The sequence below is a fragment of the Megascapheus bottae genome, chromosome 11, assembly GCF_031878675.1.
Source record: "Megascapheus bottae isolate mThoBot1 chromosome 11, mThoBot2.hap1, whole genome shotgun sequence".
Taxonomy (NCBI): Eukaryota; Metazoa; Chordata; class Mammalia; order Rodentia; family Geomyidae; genus Megascapheus; species Megascapheus bottae.
The window spans coordinates 64,113,624-64,137,897 of NC_143519.1; the positions used below are offsets into that span (position 1 = coordinate 64,113,624).

The 24,274-nt window shown below is 41.2% G+C and overlaps 1 protein-coding gene and 1 long non-coding RNA gene across 2 annotated transcripts; both read right to left on the reverse strand.

Annotated features, from left to right (window-relative positions):
- Positions 1–944: 944 nt before the first annotated feature.
- Positions 945–21,641, reverse strand: LOC150057297 (uncharacterized). Its single transcript, XR_016537175.1, has 2 exons — positions 19,795–21,641; positions 945–1,355 (listed from the first exon to the last, which is right to left on the reverse strand). It is a non-coding gene; the product is annotated as an uncharacterized LOC150057297 (long non-coding RNA).
- Positions 21,642–21,647: 6 nt separating this feature from the next.
- LOC150057298 (eukaryotic translation initiation factor 1A) lies at positions 21,648–22,494 on the reverse strand. Its single transcript, XM_090342440.1, has one exon. It carries the CDS (start codon positions 22,335–22,337, stop codon positions 21,903–21,905), a length of 435 nt encoding a protein of 144 aa, XP_090198566.1. The 5' UTR covers positions 22,338–22,494; the 3' UTR covers positions 21,648–21,902.
- Positions 22,495–24,274: the final 1,780 nt, after the last annotated feature.

Sequence of the window (24,274 nt, forward strand, 5' to 3'; positions counted from 1 at the left end):
ATGGGAAAATCAGCTAGACTCTTATCTCCAATTAGCCAGAAGTGAAAGTGTGGATTAATTGACAAAGTGCTGGTCTTGATTAGAAAAGCTGAGTGAGAGCATGAGGCCCTGAGTTCAAGCCCCACTACTGGAACACACACACACAGAGCATTCTTTGCAAAGAACTGAATCATATCCTCCTCACTACTTTAAAATAATCCTAGATTATACCTGAAAAATTCAAAATGCTGTATAAGTAGGTATATTATGTGGCTCTTGGAATAGTGACAAGAAAAAGTCTTTACATTTTATCTTTTTCATATCACACAAACTAATAAGGCACTTTTTTTTTTGGTGCCACTACTGGAGCTTGAACTCAGGGCCTTACTCTCTAGGTTGGCTTTTTCACTCAAGGCTTGTGCTCTACCACTTGAGTCACTGTTTCACTTTCAGTGTTTTGCTGGTTGTTTCTCAAATCTGTCTGCCTGGGCTGGCTTTGAACTGCAATCCTCAGAGCTCAGTCTCCTGAGTAGCTAGCATTACAGGTGTGAGCCACCTGCCTTATCAGATTTTCTGGTCCATGTTGGTTGCATGTAGACATGAGGGTCAACTCTAGCCTATTTGTTTTTCTATGACTTATGAACATTATGGCCTGTAATTAAAGTGGCTTTTTTTTTGCCAGTCCTGGGAGTGGGTTCAGGGCCTGAGCACTGCCCTTGGGTTTTCTCAAGGTTGCCTCTACTACTTGAGCCACAGCACCACTTCTGGCTTTTTTTTTATATGTATGTGGTACCGAGGAATTGAACCCATGTCTTCGAGCATGCTAGGCCAAACTCCCAGCCCTAAAGTGGCTTTTTGACATAACATGTACACTCTATTCTTAGAAGTTAATGCTTCATTATAACTTACTGGCACATTTCAACAATTTCTTCAGCCATTCTGATTTGGAAGCAAGTCAGGTGATATCACAGGTATCTTCTCAATTTTATTTCAAGCTTTACAACAATCTTTGAAATACAAAAGTTGCAACACCCAACTCTGAGTTGAAACAGAAACTCATAAATTATTTGCCTAAGATGAACCTCTAGTAAAGCAGAGTTCAGTTAGGACAACGGGTCTTAGGGGGAGGATCCACTTTATCATGGAAGGAATTCTTGATCTGGAATAGTCCGAGAGAGAAGAGTTTCTGGTGGTACATGAGCTCCATGAAGTACAGCAAGAAGCTGTGTCCATGTACTCATGTGCATTTTTCTAGAGGAAGTATCTACAGCATTAGGTACATTCTCCAAGGATCCAAGATAAACTAGTGCCCTGCGATGCCCAACGTGTTAAACTTCTATGCCAGACCTACTGGCACTGGTTTAAATGTCTTCAACCTGTTCAAAACAAAAGACACAGAAAACAAAACATTAGTTGAGTATAGTGGCTTACATCTGTAATCCTGGCTACTTAGGAGGCTGAGATCTGTGGATCAGGGTTCAAAAACAGCGTAGGCAGACAAATCAGACAGATTCTCATCTTCAATTAGTAAAAAGTCAGAAGTGGAGGTATGGCTCAAGTTGTAGAGAGCCAATCTTGAGCACAAAAGGCAAGTAAGAGCATGAGGTTCTGAGTTCAAACCCTAGTACCAGTACACACACATGCAAATAAACTAAGTTTACTTAGCTCATAGTTTTGGAGGCTCAAGGGCATAGCTCTTGTGCTAGCCCCACCGTGATGAGGATCACATGGCAGATGGCATCACAAAGATGAGATTGTGTGCAAAGCCAAGAGATCACACGGCCAATGGATACTCAGGGGTCAGCTCACCCTTACAATAGCTCAGTCTCTTGAGGACCAACTCGGGGTTCCCTGAGAATAACTTTAGTCTCTTCTAAGGACATTGCATTCTGAGCCTTCTGAGTTCTCTGAAATTCAGGGCCAGGCTCCACTTACTGTGAGGATGAATTCGGCTCCAATGACATCTGTATAAAATAATTCCAATTATGAATTCTTTTTCTCTTACCTGTGATGCAGAATGGACCTATGCACAGATGGGAGGAAACATGTATGAAAATAAGGATTACAATCCTAAGAGGCTGTACCTTTTGGGAGTTTTTTTACTCTCAGGATAGTAGTTTGTTTATTAGCAAGCTGGTGCTGCATATTTCCCAAAGTGTGCATGCATGACAATAGAACACTCTACCTTGAGCTCAATTTCTTTGAAGCATACCTCACTGGCAGCTTCCCGGTTATATTAGACTGTTCAGTGCACCAGCTTTGTCTGGGAAAGTGGAATTTGAGAAATTCCTTGGCATTTCCTACCACACATGTAATTTCCTCAGCATGTCATCAGTAGAATTATATACAGCAGAGAGTGACAGGGGCTGACCACCTGAGATGGGCAGAAAACATGAGCTAGGTGGCAAGTGTAATGGAAAATCTAAGGAAAGAACCAAGGGGCAGACAGACAGCTTTCCATTACCATAGCAAATACCAAGCCAAGAAGCTTATAAAGAAGAAAGGTTTATTTCAGCTCACAGTTTCAGAGGTTTTATTTCATGAAAGCCCCAATGCTTCTAAGATGGTGGTGAGATAACACATCAAGGAGTTTGTGGCAAACTGTTCTCATGGCCAAAAATCAAAAGAAAGGAAGATAGAAAAAGGACCTATGGCTCCAATATCTCTTCAAGGACATACACTCATGACTGTAAGATTTTTTTTTTTGTGCGTGTGTGAGCCAGTAGTGGGGCTTGAACTCAGGTCTGGGCACTGTTCTTGCACGTTTTATGCTCAAGGCTGATTCTTTACCACTGGAGCCACACCTCCAAGAATTTTGATGGCTAATCGGAGATGAGAATCTTATGGATTTTGCTGCTTGGGCTGACATTGAACCTTGATCCTCAGGTCTCAGCCTCCTGAGTAGCTAGGATTATAGCGATGAGCTACCAGCACTCAATTTTTAAAAATTAGTATATGTTTTATAAGGAATTTTTTGTGATAGTTCCATAGATGTATAATTTATTTTGAACAAATTCATTTCTACTACTGGCTGCATTTCTTAAATGTTCTATCACCCAAGCCATGTGCTGGGGATCAAGGTATTAAAAAATGGACATACCATCCCATAGCAGAGATAACCCTTTTTTAGCTGGTGGTACTACAGTAGATGTGATGCCACTTCTCTCTGCTCTCCACAGAGAGACATCTGGGCATAAAAGCTCACCATCTTTTGGGGGATAAACATACGTTTGGTTCAGATTCCCAAGTCCATTCTCATTCCCTCCCCTCTGTGTGTGCTGAATAACTATATTGAGAGATTCTGAAAATGAGTGAAGCAAAATAAGGATGGGATTATTATCCCTTCTGTCTTTACCCCCTGAGACAAGAGCGATTGTGTATCCACATACATTCAAAGGAGTACACAAGTGGTTTGAATGCTGACTGATCTCTTCAGAGCCCCTACTGCATTAGGCAAAGGGTTTTGCCATCAATAGAAACTATTCTAGAATCTTTCTTTTAAAGCCATTGTTTAAATTACCTGTTGTTGGGTATCTAATACTTCTTAAAAAAAACTCAACAGTATCCTAGCTATTGAGGAGGTAGAGACCTGAAGATTGCAGTTCAAAGCCAGCCTAAGAAGGAAAGACTATGAGACTCTTTTTTTTAATTTTTTAATTTTTTATTGTAATTAGTAAAAGGGTTACATGATATTTGCCAGATAGAAGGTGCATTAATTCACATACATTGATACCCTTTCACATGTCTTGGTACCTATTTCTCTCCCCCGACCATGAGACTCTTATCTCCAATAAACTACTTAGAAAAGGCCAGAAGTATCACGTGGCTCTAATGGTAGAGCACTAGCCTTGAGTAGAAGAAACTCAGGGACGACACCCAGGTCCTGAGTTCAAGCCCCAGGACCAGCAAACAACAAAAACAACCACAACCAAAGAACCCCAAATGGTTTCTTCTTTTTCATAAGAATGTGGATTGGTCAGGCTTTCCTGAGGAATTATCTGTACATCTGTGTTTAGCTGGAAGCCGGATGTGTGCGATTTCGCCCTCATAGTCTCTTAGCTCTTGGAATTTAGCTTGAGCATTTCAGGTAGGAGCAGAATCCTAAGTGTAAGCGTGGAGCTTGTACAGCTGCATTTCTGCTATATTTTGTTGATCTAAGCAAGGTCAAGTCAAGTTCAAGCAATGGGCACATGGCTCTATCTTTTTGGTCTTCTGTCGTGATTGTCTATTTTTAAAGCTGGTGTTAATATCTGTTTACAGTGTATAAAGTGTTTAACACTGTCTATTTAATTATAACCCTTCCTCCTAAGAATAACACACTACAGAGCGGGAAAGTGACTCGCTCTAGGTTCTATCAGCCATCAGAAGTGGAGCCAGCTCCTTGGGTATCTACTGGCACTGATCCTTGTGGACAAAGCTTTCCAGGGGGTGTGGAGTTGGTCTTTAGCAACAGCTGAATGTCATCAGGTTTGGTTAAACAATGTGAGGGGTAAATTCCCCATGGTCACACGGATGAGATCAGGCTTGTTATTTTGTGGTGTGGTTCATCGGTGCTGTCTACACACACAGGTGCAATGTGATTGTGGTCCTTGGGGGGACCCTTCAAGGGTGTGCAAGTCCTTTTATCAGTGTCACCCCTAAGAACTGTTGTGCTTGGAGACTTGCACAGGCAGCTTTGGGGACAGCAGAGGCAGCTGGTGACTATGGGCAGGTGGCTGGCTTGGTGAAGCTCCACAAGTCATTTTGAGCTCGGCATCAATGCTCACCGTCCCTGCTGTGCTGAGGTACACGGGTTTTTGCTTTCTTTTCAAACTCTACTTCAGAGAAATGTTGGGAAAGAGGGAAGCTTTGAAATGAAAACCTCTTATCTTCAAATTGTTTTCTTCCTCAGCATGTTTGTGCAGCTTTTCTTTCATTTATCTCCTGGCCCCTAGTGCCAGGTTCTTCCAGAAGCATCTTTCCCCACACAGGATCTGTATTAACAGCTTCATTTCTGTTGCTTGCACAGTTTCAACATTGTTTTCCCATGGCCTCCTGGCCTCCCTTCCCCTCTTCCCTTTTCCCCATCTCCTCTCCCTCCCTCCTCTCTCCTCCTTTCCCATCCCCTCTGCTCTCCTCTTCCTTCCTCCTCTCCCCTTCCTTCTCTTCTCTCCTCCCTTCTCCTACTGCCCTCTTTTGTCTTCCCTTCCCCTCCCATTCCCATCTCTTTTCCTTTCTTTCTTTTTTTTGTGTGCAGGTACTGGGACTTGAACTTAGGGCCTAAGTTAACTAAGTTAAGGGCCTCCCTTAACTTTCTGCTTAAGGCTGGTGCTTTACCATTTGAGGCCCACCCCTCCCTTGTTTTTTTGTTTTGTTTTGTTTTCTTTTGTTTTTGCCAGTCCTGGGCTTGAGCTCAGGGCCTGAGCACTATCCTTGGACTTTCTCAAGGCTCTACCACTTGAGCTTCAGCACCACTTCCAGCTTTTTTCTATGTGATACCGAGGAATTGAACCTGGGTCTTTGTGCATGCTAAGCAAGCACTCTACCTCTAGGCCAAACTCCCGGCCCCCCTTCTGGGTTTTTACTGGTCAATTGGAGATGAAAGTCTTTTAGATGTGTTTGCCTGGGCTGGTTTAACTGTAATCCTCAGATCCTCCTGAGTAGTTAGGATTATGGGTGTGAGCCGCTAGCACTCTGCTCCTTATTATTTCTGCTTCTTATTCCACACAATAGATTCATGGTTATTCTGGAATAATAGTTCTTGCATGTGGCTGCTTTCAGCTTCTCCTGTTTAAAGAATCAGTTATGTGAAAACATGTTCTGTGCATTTTTCACAGCACAGGAGTTATGTATAATTAGACAGCTGGTCATTTATTACTTACTGGAGGAATTTTTTTGAAATAAGCATGCCAGTAATCATTCTTTTATTCACTCTGCAGGGATTTGACAGGCTCCAGCTATGAATGATGACTGTCCCATGCTGGAAGGTTCCGGCGGACAACGAGCAAATGGAGCTCTACGAATTTTGTGTTCTAAACTGAAACCCTGTGACTTTAGAGTTTTGTGACAAGAATGGAGACTGTGAAAATACTGTTTTCCAGAATATTCTGTAAGGTCACTATAGCAGTCTCCCTCTCTTTCCTGCTCCAGGCCAGCCAGGTGCTTCAGGTCTGATCCCGATCAGTCATGCTGTGCTCACGTTTCTCCTCTCTGTGCTCCACACCTTTTCCTATTTCTTGGCTTAGACCTTCCTCTTCCATATAGTAGCTTCAAGCAGAGGTAATTTCATGTCTGTCTTCGTAGAAAAGCATCTTCACATCACCCTCAAAAGTGATCTGTCAGCCAGGTGCTGGCGACTCACACCTGGCATCCTAGCTACTTGGAAGGCCGAGATCTGAGGATCCAGATGCCCCCCAGTTGATGAGTGGATCAACTAGATGTGGTATTTATACACAATGGAATTCTATGCTGATGTGAGAGAGAACAACATCGCCCCATCTGGAAGAAAATGGAAAGACTTAGAAAAAATCATATTAAGTGAAGTAAGCCAGACTCAAAGGAACATAGGCTCAACGGTTTCCCTCATTTGTCATAATCAGTAGAATCCTTGGGCTCTACTAGCAGAGGTTTACAATAGGGCAAAACCTAGATGCGTAAGGCCATATAGGATGAGGCTAAATGAAAGGACCTCCAGGATATAGAAACAAGAGCCATATAATGTGTGATTGTTGTCCTTAATGTACCTTACCTTGTTATCTGATATACTGTATATATGTTTATTTGGTTTATTTGAAATAGGATAGGGAAGGGGGAAAACAAGATGAGAGGAGAGGGTGGGGGAAGGGAAATGGGGACAAAAACATGAGAAAGGGTATCAATATTTGTGAAGTAATGCACCTTCTATCTGGTGAATATAATGTAACCCTTGTATTAATTACAATAAAATATATTAAAAAATAAGTAAAAGAGCCAGGGGTGGGTGGAGGGAAAGTGGGAGAAAAACACGGGAAGGGGTAACAATGTTCAAGAAGTAATGTACCCACTACCTAATGAATGTAACTGTAACCCCTCTATACATCACCCTGACAATAAAATAAAAATTAAAAGAGCCTTCTGCATAGAGGGCCCATTCTTAGCAGCCTAGCAGACTCAGTGTTGACTGTCTGAACCCAGAGTGCTGCTGTGGAGAATTAAGAGCATGGGAGAAATGGAGAATAATTCTGATGACTGTGCGTGGTGGGTGGCTGGAAGGTGGAAGTGTGTCTGCAGTGTCCTGGGCAGCTGAGTTGGGAAGCACACTGGGCAGTGAATAGACTTGGTACTCACAATTGAGCCCAATGGAAAATTTTAAGCTTCCTTAAGAAACCTCAAGCACAGCCTTGGAAACTGAAGATGTTCCTTTAAAGTCACAGTGATTTTTTTTTTTTTAAACTCAAATGACAGCATTGACCAGGATCAGCTTTTCTCCTTTGCTCACTTTCTTGGGGATGTTATCAAGGCTAGATTCAGAACAATGCTTATTTTGTTTTGGGTCTAACTGAATGACACATTACCAATCAGCAGATATAGGCCAGGGGAGGAAGTTTCTCTTGAATGCTGGACTTTGGCAAAAAATGCAAAGGATTGGTTTGTTTGTTTTTTTCCTCTTCCTTGTTCCCAGTAGAGATGTTCAGGTTAATCTGTTTGAAAACTTCACTACAGGACTGGAATGCATCTGACATTATTTGTTGCCAACTGCCACTTATTATTCTAAAATAATAAAAATAAAACAAGTAGAAACTACTTTCCCAAACAATTCCAAGATAACTCCTACCAACAGAACAAATTATACAAACAAATAACATTCTCAGGATTGCTTCTGAGACGATTACTACCAAATTTAAAACTATTTAAAACTTCAAGTTTTAACAAGAAATTATAAGAAATATTTTTGTGTGCTGGTTGCTGTGGCTTATGCCTGTAATCCTAGCTACTCAGGAGGCTGAGATCTGAGGACTGTGGTTCAAAGCCAGCCCAGAGATGGAAGTCCATGAGATTCTTTCCTCCAATTAACAGAAAACTGGAAGTGGAACTGTGGTTCAAAGTGGTGGAGCACCAGCCTTAAGCTGAAGAGCTCAGAGAAAGAAAGTACCTAGAGATCAAGGCTGTGTGTGTGTGTGTGTTGGTACTGCAGTTTGAAATCAGGTACTCATGCTCTTGTTCATGGCCAGTACTCTAACATAGATCTATTTCCAGCTTTAGAGTGGTTAACTGGAAATAAAAATCCACATATTTGAAGCGTAGGCTGTCTTCAAGCGTAGACCCTCAGATTTTAGCCCCCTGAAGTACTTACTACTTTGGATTACAAATGTGAGTCACCGGTACCCGACTCAAGTAGAACTTTCATGTAATTTTTTTTTCTTTTGTGGGTCCTGGGGCTTAAACTCTGGGCCTGGACACTGTCCCTGAGCTCTTCAGCTCAAGGCTACTGCCCTACATCTTGAGCCACAGCACCACTTCCGGTTTTCTTGTGGTTAATTAGAGATAAGTCTCATGGCTTTGTAGTGCCTGGGCTGGCTTTGAACCACGATCCTTAGATCTCAGCCTCCTGAGTAGCTAGGATTATAAACATGAGCCACCTCACCCCGCTCATCTGATTTTTTTTTTTTCCTTTCAGGTTCTGGGGATTGAACCTGAGTCTGGCATGTGCTAGGCAAGTATTTAACCATTGACTGAACTATCCACCCCCCATCTGTTTTGTTTTATTTTCTGTCATTGTTATGTTTCCAAGGAAAGCCTTGGAAAAGGAATTAAATAAAAAACAAACTTCTAAGATTCTCCATAGTTTAATTTTGATGTGGTCTGTGTGGGCCATTTCTAGGTTCAGACTGCACAGTATGGGCATTTTCTTATCACTGGATATCTATCTGCTGGCCTCTCTCTGCTGTCTGAATGTATGGCCCTTGATTAGAGATTGTGCTTACTGGTACCAGTATACACACACACACACACACACACACACACACACACACACACGAGCACCCAGGAATCCCTAGGTTCCATGAGAGATCTTAGTGAGAGATTTAAACATTTTCACTAAACTTTTAGAACTGTTCTATAGCTGCTCATCTCCACTTTGTTCCTACATATAACATTCAGAAACAGCAGGGAAGGTATGTAACATGCACACTTGTTTAAGTGTGCATGCATATGCAGGCTTTAGACTGTTCAGTGATTAGTATTTTTTCTGTAGCATATATAATGTGTACTATATGATGATAATCAACTATCTACCTTGATATGTTTAGTATATGTTTTAGTATCAGACTATCTCTTCAAAATATTCCCTTATTCTAAAAGAAAAACCCAAGAATGACCTCTGACTTGGTTTTTGAAAATCAAATCTATGAAAAAATTAGATTCAGTTCTTGGTATAGTCCTTGAAACATAGGTAGTTGCTGAGTACCAGTGGTTATACCTGTAATCCTGTGCAGGAAGCTGAGATCTGAGGACTGTGGTTCAAAGTCAGCCCAGGCACACAAAATGAAGAGACTCTTATCTCCAATTAACCAGCAAAAATCCAAAAGTAAGAGTTGTGGCTCAACTGGTAGAGCACCAGCCATGAGCAAAAAAAAAAAGTGAGAGTGTGAGGCCCTGAGTTCAAGTCCCAGAAACTCCCACCACACACACACACACACACACAAATTTACGACCTAGTTCTCAAAGAATGTTGGCAACATCTGTGTTTATAAAAGCCTTCACACTTTACCTTTCAAATGACTCTCTAAGCTCTATGATTATTTGCATCTAAGTTAGACACTTGCTTTGCTGACCCAGTAAGCAAAAGGAGATCTCATAGAAACCCAGCTGGGAGATAAAAATCATGAATGAACAATGGAAAGTATTAGCAAGTCTTCTTTGGCTGTCTTTAAATGTTCAAACTAAGAATAGTAGTGTTTAATGAGTATCCAGAAAACACCTCCAAACCTCTCAACATTTAATTAGTTCACAGCTTCATGGAGGGTAATGACTAAATAAAAATAGCTACCATTTATTGAATGTTTACTGTTGTTGACACTTATTAATCATTAACTTATTTAATCTTTGCAACAATCCTTTGAGGTAGAATTATTATTCTCATTTTACAGATAAACTGAGAATTTGGAGTTGTTAAATGATTGGCCAAAGGTCACAGGACCCAAAGTTTTGAGAGCTATTATTTAAATTAAATACCAAAATGTGAATTTTTTTGCCTTTACATCATGGAGTTCTCCTAAGAAGACACAGAATCATTTTTTCCCATTTATTTCATGTGTAGATTAATGAAAAGTTCTGTTCTCACTGCATATAAAAGCTCCAAAGATGTCTCTTTAAGACATGGTACAATTCTATTTAGGGGCTGATATAATCTTGCCTTTTGTATTTTCATGAAATTTTCAGTGTTTCCCTCAGAAAAGCTTTGATTCTGTTGAGTATGGTATTACATACTGGCACTGCCAGCAGGAGAGAGGCAGGAGGATCTACAGTTTGAGGCCAGCCTGGGCTGGGGTTCCAACTCAAGGTTTCTGCTTGCAAGGCAAGCACTCTATCATAGAGCCATGTCTTTAGCCTGAAGCCCAGCCCAGCTGGCTCATGACTATAATCCTAATTACTTTGGAGGCTAAGATCTGAGGGTCTTGATCAGAAGCCAGGCCTGGCAGGAAACTCTGTAGGACTCTTATCTCCAATAAACTACTCAAAAAAGCTAGAAGTGGTGCTACATGTAACTCAAGTAGTAGAGCAAAAGAAGCTCAAGGACACTGCCTAGGTTCAGAGTTCAAGCCCCAGGACTGGAAAAAAAAATCAATCCAGGAGCTGGTGAGTCATAACTGCAATTCTAGTTATTCAAGGGTCTAAGAACTGAGGATGAAGTCCAAAGCCTCCAGGGAAGACAAGGCCGTGAACTCTCCAAAACACCTAAACGCAGTGCTGTGATTCAAGTGGTAGAGTGTCCACGTGGAGTGAAGAAGCTAGGGGCCACCACCCAGGCCCTGAGTTCAAGGCTCAGTACACACACACAGAGAAGGAAAAAAGAAAACAAAGAGAACTTTGCCTGAGTATCATCTCCAGGAGCTGTAGGAGCAGTGCACTGGATTCCCAGGCCCTTGTCCTCTGGGATGTACTGCGATGATAGTGACAATACAATCAAAGTTCACCAGCTCTTACTGGTTTCCTCAATCAGCTAGAGATTCTTTTGATTTTCTCCATCTGTTCTATATCACATCTTATCAGATCTATCTATCTATCCATCTATCTACCTACCTATCTATCTATTTTTTCCTTTTTGTGTAGGTAGTTGGGCTTGAACTCAAGGCCTGGGGGCTGTCCCTTAGTTGTTTTTTTTTTTCTTTAATTTTTTTTTTCAAGGATTCTGTTCTACTGCTAAGTCACAGCTCTACTTCTGGCTTTTTGCTGATTAAGTGGAGATAGGGCACATATGCATTTTCCTACGCAGGCATGCTTTGAACTGAGATCCTTAGATCTCAAGCTTCCTAGATAGCTTCAAGCATGAGCCATGAGTGCCTGGTTTGTATTTTAATTCATAACAAATTCAGACCCTCAGTCTCATAAGCCATATGGCAAGTTCTCATGCCCACATGTGTCTGGGGGTGCTGATATTGAACTAGACTCAGAAAAACCCATCCAGGCAGAACTTTCTCCTGAACAGAAATTATGAAGACAATGGACTAACAAGTATTATGTGCAGAGTTGAAAGGCAAAAACTTTTAACAGGAATGTTGGCATGAGACCCTGTAAATAAAAGGAGAATGTCTTCTTGAATGCATAAATTTTCATTATTGGACGCCAACAGTACTTGATTTACTACCTACAAACAATATCTGAAGAGCAGACAGACAGTAAACAGCAGCTCAGGATGCCTCTGCCAGCAATTGTCAGATGTTCTACCTAGGCACAGGAATGCAGCACCCCCAACAGGCTAGGTAACCCCGAGGAGGATGTCTCCATTGCTGCATGCTACAGGGGACACCTAGAAAGTTAGGAAGCCAAGAGCCTCGTCTATGAAACGAACCCCCTCCTAAACAGTACTTTCCCTCTTCTTGAACTTACTCTAATCTGTGTAATTCAACTGTTTCCACACAGTGGTAAGAGGAAGATGATCTTGGGACTCAGAATGACTTGAATGGAGCAGGGACCTCCATGTCACACAGAAACACACGGGTCTTAGACCAGGGACCAGCCATTAGTTTAGCAAGCTGGAAAACTGCTCGAAGAGTTTTTTTTTGGGGGGGGGGTTCCCAGGACTGGTGCTTGGACTCAGGGTCTGGGTATTCTCCCTTAGCCCTTTCTGCTGTCTGCTGGTGCTCTATTGCTTTGAGCCATGCCTTTACTTCCACCTTTAAAGTGGTTCCCTGGAGGTAATTGTTTCATGGACTTTCCTGCCTGTGCTAGCTTCAAACTATGCTCCTCAGATCTCAGCCTCCTGAGTAGCTGGAATTACAGTTGTGTGCCACCGGCACTGGACTTGAAATTACTCTTTTTCATTGCTTCATTTTGAGTTGTACAAATAATGAGTTACATTTTCTTGACCCAAATGTGATTGTTTGCTTCCTGACTTTGGTATTCATTCTGAAGGAAACATCTCTGCATGATGCATGCATAAGATAGCTCAGGTTTGGAGACAGAATGCCTTGGCTTGGAGAGAGGCCCTTTTTTTCTCCCACTTTCAGGGAGTTGGGGCCCAAGTGCTCCTGTTACCCTGGGTGCTGTGAAGCTGTGTGGCACACACTACAGGAGAGATGTGGAAGGTGGGCAGGTTTTGTTTTTTTGCTAGTCCTGGGCTTGAGCTCAGGGTCTGTACACTGTCCTTGGGCTTTCTCAAGGCTAGAGCTCTACCACTTGAGCCTCAGCACCACTTCTGGCTTTTTTCTATGTATGTAGTACCGAGGAATCGAACCCAGGTCTTCGTGCATGCTAGGCAAGCACTCTATCACTAGGCCAAACTTCCAGCCCAGCTGGGTTTGTTTTGATCATCACTCCAGGGATGGACTTGGCCACGATCAAGATCTAGAAGGACACACATCCTGATGGTGGGTGGCGGGGATTCAGGGCATGACTGGATTCTCAGTGTGCTCTGCACCTCATCCAATCCTCACTCCAGGCTCAAGTTCAACTGGGGAGGTAGAGGACAGTGCTACATGTGATCACAATAAGGACTGAGGCAACACGTTATTCTTTTGGGGGCTAAACCACCTCGCATCTAGGTAGCAACTTCAAGTTGGAGAGCAGGTTCTTGTAAAAGTCTATCATGCTACCTATCATCTTCTTCTTCCTTCGTGACAGAACACTGATGTTACCTGAAATACTGAGCCATCTTGAATCAAAAGAATAATTTTTCCCTGCCTTGGTTCCTGATAGGTGAGGTGACTCCATTCTAGCCCCAAAAGGTAAAAATGTGAATGTGGCCATGCACTGGTGGCTCACTTATAGAATTCTAGCTACTCAGGAGGCTGTAATCTGAGGATGAAGGTTTGAAGCCAGTGTCGGCATAAAAGTCTATGAGACTCTTATTTTTTAGCCAGTTAAATCAGGAGTAGTGGTGTGGCCTAGGTCTCAAATTCAATCCCTAGCATCAGAAAATAAATGAATAAAACAAAAAAATTGAGCAATTGCCTCTATGATCCAGCAATTCCACTACTTGGCATTTACCCAGTCATCCAGAAATGACATACTAAATCCACTAGCACAACGATGTTCATTACAGCACTATTTACCATAGCAAAGATGTGGAACCAACCCAGATGCCCCTCAACTGATGAGTGGATCAACGAGATGTGGTATTTGTACACAATGGAGTTTTATGCTGCCATCAGAAAGAATGATTTGGAAGGAAATGGAAAGACAGAAAAAATCATATTAAGTGAAGTAAGCCAGACGCAAAGGAACATAGGCTCAATGTTTTCCCTCATTTGTAATAATTAGTAGTAACCTTGGACTCTCCTAACAGAGGATTACAATAGCTCAAAACCTAGATACATAGGCCATATAGGATAAGGCTAAATGAAAGTACCTCCAGGATATGGAAACAAGAGCTCTATAATGTGTGATTGTTGTTCTTAATGTACTATGTTATTTCTCATCTCTTTTGTTGTCCCTTGGTTATCTCATATTGTTACAGTATCTTACCTTGTTATCTGGTATATTGTATATACATTTACTTGTTTATTTGAAATAGGAAAGGGAAGGAGGAAAACAAGATGATTTGGGAGGGCGTGGAGGGAGGGAAGTGGGGACAAAAACATGAGAAGGGGTATCATGTGTGTGAAGTAATGCACGTTCTATCTGGCAAATATAACTGTAATCCCTCTATTAATTGCAATAAAAATACATGAAAAAAATTGAGCAACTGACAAAAATATTCTAGTTATATAACATATAGATGTTCATAAAATAATATTAGACAGCATTATATCAGCTTTCCTTATCTTCTTTTTCTTTTTAATTTTATTTTCAGGATGATCTATAGAGGGGTTACAGTTGCATTCATAAGGTAGTGGCTACATTACATCTTCAACATTGTTACCCCTGTCCTTATCCTTTTAGAGACACCTTTTAAATATCAATATAAAGAGTGACCTATTGTATCATGTGTAATACAATATGATACACTATATAATGTTTATATTATATAATATTTGCCATATATTTTATTAAATAATTAGACCATCAACTATATAATGTTAATATCTAATATATAATTGGATATTATGTTTATGTATTATAATTTTATGATATATTGTATCTTATATCTTATATTTAACATAATTATACATCAATCACATAATTGATAATTATATAATAGTATAATCATATAGCATAATAAATTATATTAATATATTATATAATTATGACATTTTTATAATCTATAATATAATGTATATAATATATTATATAACATATTATATGATATATAACATTGTAATGTGCATTACATGCTATATTATATATTACAATTAATTCCATTAATCATGATGTATAGTATACATTATAATGTAATATAATGTAATGTATATTATAATGTATAACATTGTATTATAATGTATATTACATAGTATATGGAATATTTTGTGATATACTATATTGTACATAACATGTATATTATATGTTCATAATACATTGTATCATATTATATTAGATATAATACAACAGCTATATAATATATAGTATCTTGTATTATATATAATAAAAGAAGTCATTCTTTTTTTCCCTTTTTTTGTCGGTACTGGGACTTAAACTCTGGGCCTGGGTGATGTCCCTGAGCTCTTCAGCTCAAGGTTACCACCCTAACCCTTGAGTCACAGCCCCACTTCCCATTTTCTGGTGATTAATTGGAGATAAGAGTCTCATAGACTTTAGTGCCTGGGCTGGATTTTAACTGTGATCCTCATATCTCTGCCTCCTGAGTAGCTAGGATTACAGGTGTGAGCTATTGTGCCTGGCCAGGTCATTCTTTTTATGCAATACAGTAAGTCATTTTAATCCAATAATATATATCATATATTATATACATATATTATATATGTATATTGTATATAATATATAATGTGATATATACATACATACCTATATAATGTATTTATATGTTATACTCAGTTATGACAGTGTTTTATATATATATGTATGTGTATATATAGATTTTATAGCAGGTTACTTTTTTTTTTGCTAGTCCTGGGGCTTGAACTCAGGGCCTGGGAGCTGTCCTTGAGCTTTCTCAAGCCTAGCACTCTACTACTTGAGCCACAGCACCACTTCTGACTTTTTCTATGTATGTGGTACTGAGGACTCAAACCCATGGCTTCATGTATGCTAGGCAAGCACACTACCACTAGGCCAAACTCACCCAGCAGATTACTTTTATATATAATTCCTCATTTAATTTTCTTTCTTTTTTTTTAAACTTTGTTTTGTTTTTGTTTTTTGTCAGTCTGGGGCTTGAACTCAGGGCCTGCACATTGTCCTTGGGCTTTCTCAAGGCTTGAGCTCTACCACTTGACCACAGCACCATTTCTGGCTTTTTCTTTGTATGTGGTACCAAGGAATCGAACCCAGAGCTTTGTGCATGCTAGGCAAGCACTCTACCTCTAGGCCAAACCCCTGACCCGGCATTTAATTTTCTTTTAAGCATAGTTGGGCACTGGGGACACAAAGTCTATAATTCTAGCAACTTGGGCAGCTGATGCCAGGGCAGCCAAAGCCAAATGTTTATCAAGTTTCTTCTTAACCAATAGCTGAGTGCAATGGCACATTCATGTTATCCCAGCTATCAGGAGGCTAAGATCAGAAGGATTATTGTTCCAGGCCAAACTACACAGAAAAGTCTGCTAGACTTCATCTCAGCAGAAGAAGCTGGGTGTGGTAGCAGTATTGCTCATCAGAATTATGATGGGGAGTATAAAACAGGAGGACAGTGGTGCTAGACATGGAGTGAGACAACCTCAAAAATAACTGGTGAGAAAAAAAGGACTGGAGCTATTGCTCAGTGATAGACCATTTGGCTAGCAACTGTGAAACTCCGAATTCAAACGCGTTCCACCAGAAAAAACAAAAAGGATAAAAAGTGTAAGCAAGATAGAATGGGTTTGTTTACAGATGCAATTTCTAGATGACTGCTCATTAGAGTGGCACTGCTCGAACATAATGTTTGGATATTTCTAATTACCCTTTCTTAAAGGTAATAGTGACAACACACATGAGCACAAATCTGCAAAAGTCTGGCACCAAGATCTCATAAACTCTGGAGTTTAGAAAGAAATGCATTTGGGGGACATAAATATATCTAGTATTGCTTTATAATTTATAAATTTACATTAATTTAGCTTCTACCTTTGAAGTAGCATTTAGTATCTTTGGCTAGGCAAGATAATAGGTACACAGTGCTAACAAAAATCCTACAAGTCTAGGGGACAGTGCTACCAGTCACAAATAGACTCATTTACTGATACACAAGGCATCTCAATATACACAATAATGCTCACTTAGTCAAGACACTGAATGCCAGGTTTTAAATAGCAGGCCAGCCTACATGCCACGTTTTCCCCATGGGAGGTACACTGATTACAAACAGCAGAAATTCTAAAAGTTTTATTGACAATTCTATATTTTTATATGTAAGAGATAGTGCCCAAGCCTTGAGTTTAAGCCCCAGGACCAGTACAAATGAACTTTTAGTTTTACATCAATGTATTAATTAAAAAGAATTTTTTTTGCCAGTTCTGGGGCTTGAACTCAGGGCCTGAGCACTGTCCTTGGGCTTTCTCAAGGCTAGAGCTCTACCACTTGAGCCACAGCACCATTTATGGCTTTTTCTATGTATATGTGGTACTGAGGAATCGAACCCGGGTCTTTGTGCATGCTAAGCAAACATTCTACCACTAGGTCAAACTCCTGGTCCCAATGTATTAATTTTTTATGTGTGTCAAATATCAGAGGCTTGAACTCAGGGCCTTATGCTCTTGCTCATGGCTGTTTCCTTAACACACCTTTAGTCAGTTTTTTTTTTTTTTTTCCCCTGGGTAATTGGAGATAGTGTCTTGTGGATTTTTCCACTCAGCCCTGCTTTGAATGATAATCTTCAGATTCCAGTTTCCTGAATACATAGGATTATAGGGTAACCATAGACTTCTGATCAGTATATTAAATTTTGACCTAGGTTTGCATATGGAATTGCAAATGTCAATTAGAATTACTTTCTAGGAGAAAAGTAATCTCAGCTGTTTTAACAGTTCACAGAAACACATTAGTTAATAGACCCCAATATACTGTAAAAGAAAGGTAAGACTAAATTTAACAGAATTATACAGATAAGATCACCCATCCACATGAATTAGGTAGTTTCATATGGCTTGATTTAAAAATGACCTTCTTTAGTTCTAAGTATTGAAATTTAACTCTTTTGTGTTTTATTCAGGCTTGAGAAAAGCATTTTTGTGTAACTACTTTTTAGAAGAGGCAGCAGAAGATAAAAGTGTATGTGTGTATATGTGAAGAAGAGATAACAGCCCCTTTATTCTACAATTGCAAGAGTTACCCTTAAGATATTCACACAAACACAGACACTTATTGATAAGCAAAATTTAAATTAGCCACACCAATTTAGGCATGCATAAAATCAGCTCAAATATGGGGTGGTGTGTGTGTGTGGGGGAAACCAACCCACCAATTAGCTGCAAGTAGCTGGCCAGGTGTGTTCTGGAATTGTAAGGGCAGAGTTCAATACTTAATGGACTAAACACACACAAGAAAACCACAATTACATTTAGAGTACATTTTCAGGCAAACCTTTTAGTCCCAGGTTACAAATAGACTGTTCATCTAGAATTCTCCCAAGAGGGTAATAAGAAAGATTTAGAGCTTTTCTTATGTAAATCACAGCAGATCTTAAACCTTCTAGTTTTTCTGTATCTTATATTCCTTTCTTGCTAATTGCCAACACAAAGTTAGGGAGTCTAAATTTCCTTATCAGACAAGAGGCAAGAGCTCATATTAGATTAAATGAATTCAAATGTTTTGGCAAAAAGTCAATGTAATATTGAGCCTAGAGAAGAAAGGCAGGGTCTCAAAGACGTGATTTTAGTAACTGTCTTCCCTTCCCCTTCCCCTTCCCTCTTCCTTTCCCTTCTCTCTTTTTTATTCAAATTGTGTGATTCCCATTTATTTATAGTTACCTAGTATGTGCAAGGCCCAAGATTCAATCCTAAGCCCAACAAAGGAAGTTCAAAACCAGTAAAAGTTAACCCTACAATGATAGTTTGTGGAGGGGTTTCAATTAGCAGGGTCATGAATATTTCTAAGCTTTTTTTTTTTTTTTTTTTTTTTTTTTGCCAGTCCTGGGACTTAAGCTCAGGGCCTGAGCACTGTCCTTGGACTTTCTCAAGGCTAGTGCTCTACTACTTGAGCCGCAGCACCTCTCCCGGCCTTTTCTATGTATGTGGTACCTAGGAATTGAACCCAGGTCTGTGTGTATGCTAGGCAAGCACTCTACCACTAGGCCAAACTCCTGGCCCCTAAGCTACCTCTTGACAGCAAAGAGCTATTGATCTGTAAAACATAGTGGTTTGTAACATTTTTTTCCCTTTTTCTTTTGTTGGTCATGGGACTTGAACTCTGGGCCTGGGCGTTGTCCCTGAGCTCTTCAACACAAGGCTAGCGCTCTACCACTTGAGCCAAAGCACCACTTCCGGTTTTCTGGATAAGTCTCATGGACTTTTTGTCCCTGGGCAAGCTTTGAACTGCCATCCTCAGATCTCAGCCTCCTGAGTAGCTAGGATTACAGGCGTGAGCCACAAGTGCCCTGAGGTAACATTTCTGATTATGATCAGTCAGGATGAATAGCTGGCCTACTCTCACATTTGCCCTTAGAATTCCTGGAGGTGGACAGACATAAGTTAATGTACCTGTAAAGGAGAACCCTAGCTGTAAAGGAGGAGGAACACTTGCTACCTCTCTTTAGTTTTCCTAGGGCTCCATGTGGTTCACAATAATGGACACAATGCTTCTGGATGGGTGAACTGAACTTTTGACAACCTTTGTTTCAAGGGGCAATCCTTTCAGTGGCTCTGGCTTTTCAAATAATCAGTGCTTTCTATTCTGGCTACTCATTTCCTTTTTATCTTGTCCATAATAAATGTCTTTAATTAACAGGATCAGATTTCCTTTTTGGGATTAGAAGTCTTGTTTTGACTTGTTAGACTTGAAAAGTCTATTTTGATCAGGACTTAAAAACTATTTACTGAGTCTAGATCTCTAAAAACAAAAAGGTACCTTTTTATTAGTGTAAATCCAAGGAAATAATGTTCTTACCTGAATCAGTACTGACAAGACATAGTTACTCTTTGAGAATGCACATCAGAAGAACAGACATCAGGACAGACTACTGCTGAACAATGTGCATTTGTGATTCCATCTCTGAGTTTGGGCTTTCTGCTGCTTTCATCTGAAGTGAAAATGTCCTCTGCATTATGAGGAATCTCATCTCTACCTTCTACAGAAAGTGTGGCTTCCTTTAGTCACTGACACCTTAGAAGGAAGAAATATGATGAACTGGGCAGAATAACTCATGGTAAGCTCATTCCGTAGCAGGTTTCTATGTAGACTCAACAGCAATAGGATTTATTGTTCTCCATTTAGACTGAGAAACTTCAGTTTGGCCATTGGGGTCACATGAATTGCAGGCTGTGGCACATGAGAAAATTCTTGGCTTTTCTTCTTATCTATGATCCTGGATAACTGTTTAAAATGTTGCTTCCCCTTTCTTCATTCCTTCTTTCTCTCTTCCTTTTCCTCTTTCCTTCCTTCCTTTCTCCCCCCTCAACTTGTGTGTGTGTGTGTGTCTAGTGGCTTGAATTCATGGTTTAAGTATTGTCCCTTAGACTTTTTCACTCAAGGCAGATGCTTTGCCAGTTGAGCTAAACCTCCACTTCTAGCTTCTATTGTTAATTAGAAAGCAAAGTCTGGTTTTCTGCTCAGGCTGGCTTAACACCTCATATCTCAGCTTACAGGTGTGAGTCACAGGTGCCTGGCTCTCAGGTAAATGCAAACTTGAATCCCTGATGAACAGAACTCAGCATCTACATTTTCATGTTCCACCCTACAGAAGATCGGCTTCACACTTTTGTCAGTCTTAGTGGTTCTGGTTTTTTCTTACTCAAAGAGAAGCAATCTGCCAGTTAAAATTAATGTTTGATTGAAGCAAGTAATCCCTTCAGTTCCCAGAACAGTTGTTTTATAAAATGCCACCTTAAAGTTCTTAAAGTTGTATGAATGTTCTCATTCTGAGCCACAAAGGACAAGGAAGCTGGAACATCCATGGTTCCTCCTGGAAAAAAAAATTATCCAGAGATCAGCAGCCAGGCTCCTGTTGTTGCCACAGCAAGCTGCTTGCTCTTCTGAGTCCTTGTCTTTCATTTCTTGTCGCCCTCCTCCGTAATTGGCTCACCACTAGAGGCTTGTGCCCAAAGGGATTATTTTATTAGTATTAAAGTTGTAACAGAAGTCTTAGGCAACTTTAGAAGATTCCAATGTGTTACACCATTTTTTTTCTCTGTAAATTTCAGTTTCTTAAACATACATCTAAGGGACGATTGTCAGGAATACTAAGAATGCTTTCCTTACTTTTTGGTTTTCTTCTGTGCCTCAATAAAAAAGATAAAAGCAAAGAAAGAAAAGATGAATGGTGCTCTTGCAATTTCTGGGCATCTAGAACTAGGGGGGTTCTCCTCATGTACTGAGAGTCCTGGGAGTGTCCTGTGGTCAGAGAGTCTCCTTATTTCTATGTTCCATAGAAAGTGGCAGCTCCCTCTTTCAGAGTAAGATCATCCAAGGAAAGCATTTCTCACTGCTAGAACTGCCACAAAGCCTGATATGTTAGACCATTTGACATTCTGCTAAGTGATTCTAGCAGCTAGGTACATTGAGGCAAACAGTTCTGGAGAATCAAGGAGGAGTGAGACCTTAACTTACAATAAATGGCCTCTTTGGATATTAAAACAGATCTAAAAGATTTAACCCCCAGGTCTTTCCTTTCTTTTAGAGTTAATTGCTAATAATTTATTTCGGGCTATAGCAATTTTTAAAATTATTCAAACCCCGTAAAGTTAATTTAGGAACCAGGTGCCCTTGGCTCACTCTTGTGAATAAAGCTACTCAGAAGGAGAAGATGTGGGTTTTTTTTTTTTTTCAAGTGGATAGCTCAGTGTTTTACTGATAAATGATTTGATCTCAAGAACTGTTAACACGTTGCGATAACTCAGCACCTACATTTTCAAAGGAATATTAAAACTGTTTCTGAAAAACAAAAGCCAATCGGTTTCAACAAACTATACTTAAGTTAAAACACATGTTTACTATTAACAGCTGACGGCCAAGAGCACTCCCTGGAAAGCGTGGACTATGACGTCGTTGCGTGGGGCCTAGATGTCGTCAATGTCCTCGTCATCGTCCCCGATGTCATCGAACTGGATCTCGTCATCGTCCCCAGGGCCGAACGTGTCCGTTTCGTTGATCTTGGCGTGCTCGGGAAGCTCTCCGTAGGCCTTCAGGCTCCGCGCCTCGTCGGCGTTGTACTTTAAAATCACGTCGGCTTTGTTGTCTTGGTAATCGCGCAGGCCGACCAAGATGATGTCTGAGGTATTTATCCAGACCTTCTTGCGCAGCTTTCCTCTGATGTGGCACAGCCTCCGCACGCCATCGAAGCACATGGCCTCCAAGCGCCCATTTCCCAGCATCTTGATGACCTGCGCGTACTCCTGGCCATCCTCTTTGAACACCAGCTCTCGCTTCTCCGACTCATTCTCATTCTTCCCTCGGCGCCGGTTTTTACCTCCTTTGCCTTTGTTTTTTGGCATGGCGCTGGCCGCCACCAGGATGGGGTGAGATTGTAACTGCTCCCTGACCGCGCCTGCGACGCCCTTCCCGCGCCCGCCGGCTGGCCGGAAGTGGGCGTCTCCCGGCACAGAGGCTGGTCACGCGATCGGAGGGTGGGCCGCGCGCAGAAGGACGCGGCTCCCGAGGATTCCGTTGTCTCCCGGGTCGTCACCCCGCGGCGCGCGCCGCCGCCGCCAGGCAGCCGCAGCACCGCGCAGGCGCAGGCGTTGCCCCGCCCCCTGCGATCTGCGCGCGCCCTGCCCGCTCTGCGCGCGCCCTGCCCGCTCTGCGCGCGCCCTGCCCGCTCTGCGCGCGCCCTGCCCGCTCTGCGCGCGCCCTGCCCCCTCTGCTATTTCCCAGAAGGCAGTCTAAAATCTTTCCTGAAATGGTGCTGTTTTTACCAAACATGTGTTACATGTTAGCAAATTATGACAGGACTGTGCTTGGCATATATTAGGGCTTGGTTAGTTTAACTTATTAAAGGGATGGCTTTTTATTTTGAAAGCAATAATGACAGAATAAATAGAAGTGTTACTTGTGCCTAGTGAAATGGCTTTGATTATAACTCATTTTTTTTTTCTGTATTAAACCCTCCACTTACAAATAAGATATATGTAGTGGCAGTAGTCTCCCTTCCTCTTTTTTTCCTTGTAGTAGCAGGCTTTGAACTCGTGACCTCATGCTTGCTAGGCAAATGCTCCACCACCTGAGCCACAGCCCTGTCCTTTTAGCTTTAGTATTTTAAATAGAGTCTTATGGCTTGTCTGGACAGCCTAAATTGGAATCCTCTTATTTATGCTTCCTCTGTAGCTGGAATGACAGCTACATACCCCATACCTGGCTTTGATTTTGACATGAGTACTTGTGAACTTCTTGTGCACTGGCTTTACACCACAATTCTCCCAATCTCTACCTCTCGAGTAGCTGGGATAATAGGTAAAAGCCATCATTCTCACCCATCCTCCTTCTTTATTGTTATTTAATTGTTTATTATCCAAACTCTTCCTATGATTATTATTACAGGTACTTATTATTAGGCAATCAAGAGAAAACAATGGAAAATCTGACCTAATAATCTCAATTTTATTTTTTACTTATAAAAGGTAACATTATTAGTATTGTCAGCCGCAGGACAATGTATTAGTTTAAGGATTGTACAAATAAAGGAATAAATTGTTTTCTAGTACTCTGGCTCAAACCCAGGGTCTTGCACAATCTGATAGGCAAGTAATCTACTATGAAGCCACGCCCAGTCCCTGGAGTAAAAGTCCTCTTAGCTCTGGAGACATATGAAGTGAATATGACATAGACAAGTGCAAATATTAGTCCTAGGGACTGAACTCAGGGCCTAGGGAACTGGTCCTGAGCTTTAGTGCTCAAGGCACAGTGGAGTCTTAGCTCCATTTCCAGGGTTGTTTTGGTGGTAATTTAAGATGAAAGTTTCACAGACTTCCTCTCCCTCGGCTGATTTTCAGTGGTGATCCTTGGATCTCGGCCTCTTGAATAGCTAGGATTACAGGCATGAACCACCTAGTGCTCAGCGTTTTCCCTCTCTCTTTGCTGGTGTTTCCTCTGCTGTAGAATCTCCAATACAGCAAGCCCTGTAGCCTATTGTAGGAGCAGAGGCCAAGTGGGGTCTCAGTGTCACCCCAATGTAGCAGGACTCACTTAGGGAGGGAAGGCAGTCTCTGGGAGGGAACTAGAATCAACTTAAAGGACAAGTTCAACCAGAGCAGTGGAACCCAGGGCCATCTCATTGGCATCATTTACATCACACACCCTGGAGCACACATCCACCCACGAGGCAATGACTGATAGATGTTTTGTAATGGCTGACTGGCAGCAGCCAGGGAGCACTGGGGCCACCAAGAGGGAGGGAAGGGTATGAGAGAGAGGAATCCTCACTGTCCCTTGGTGC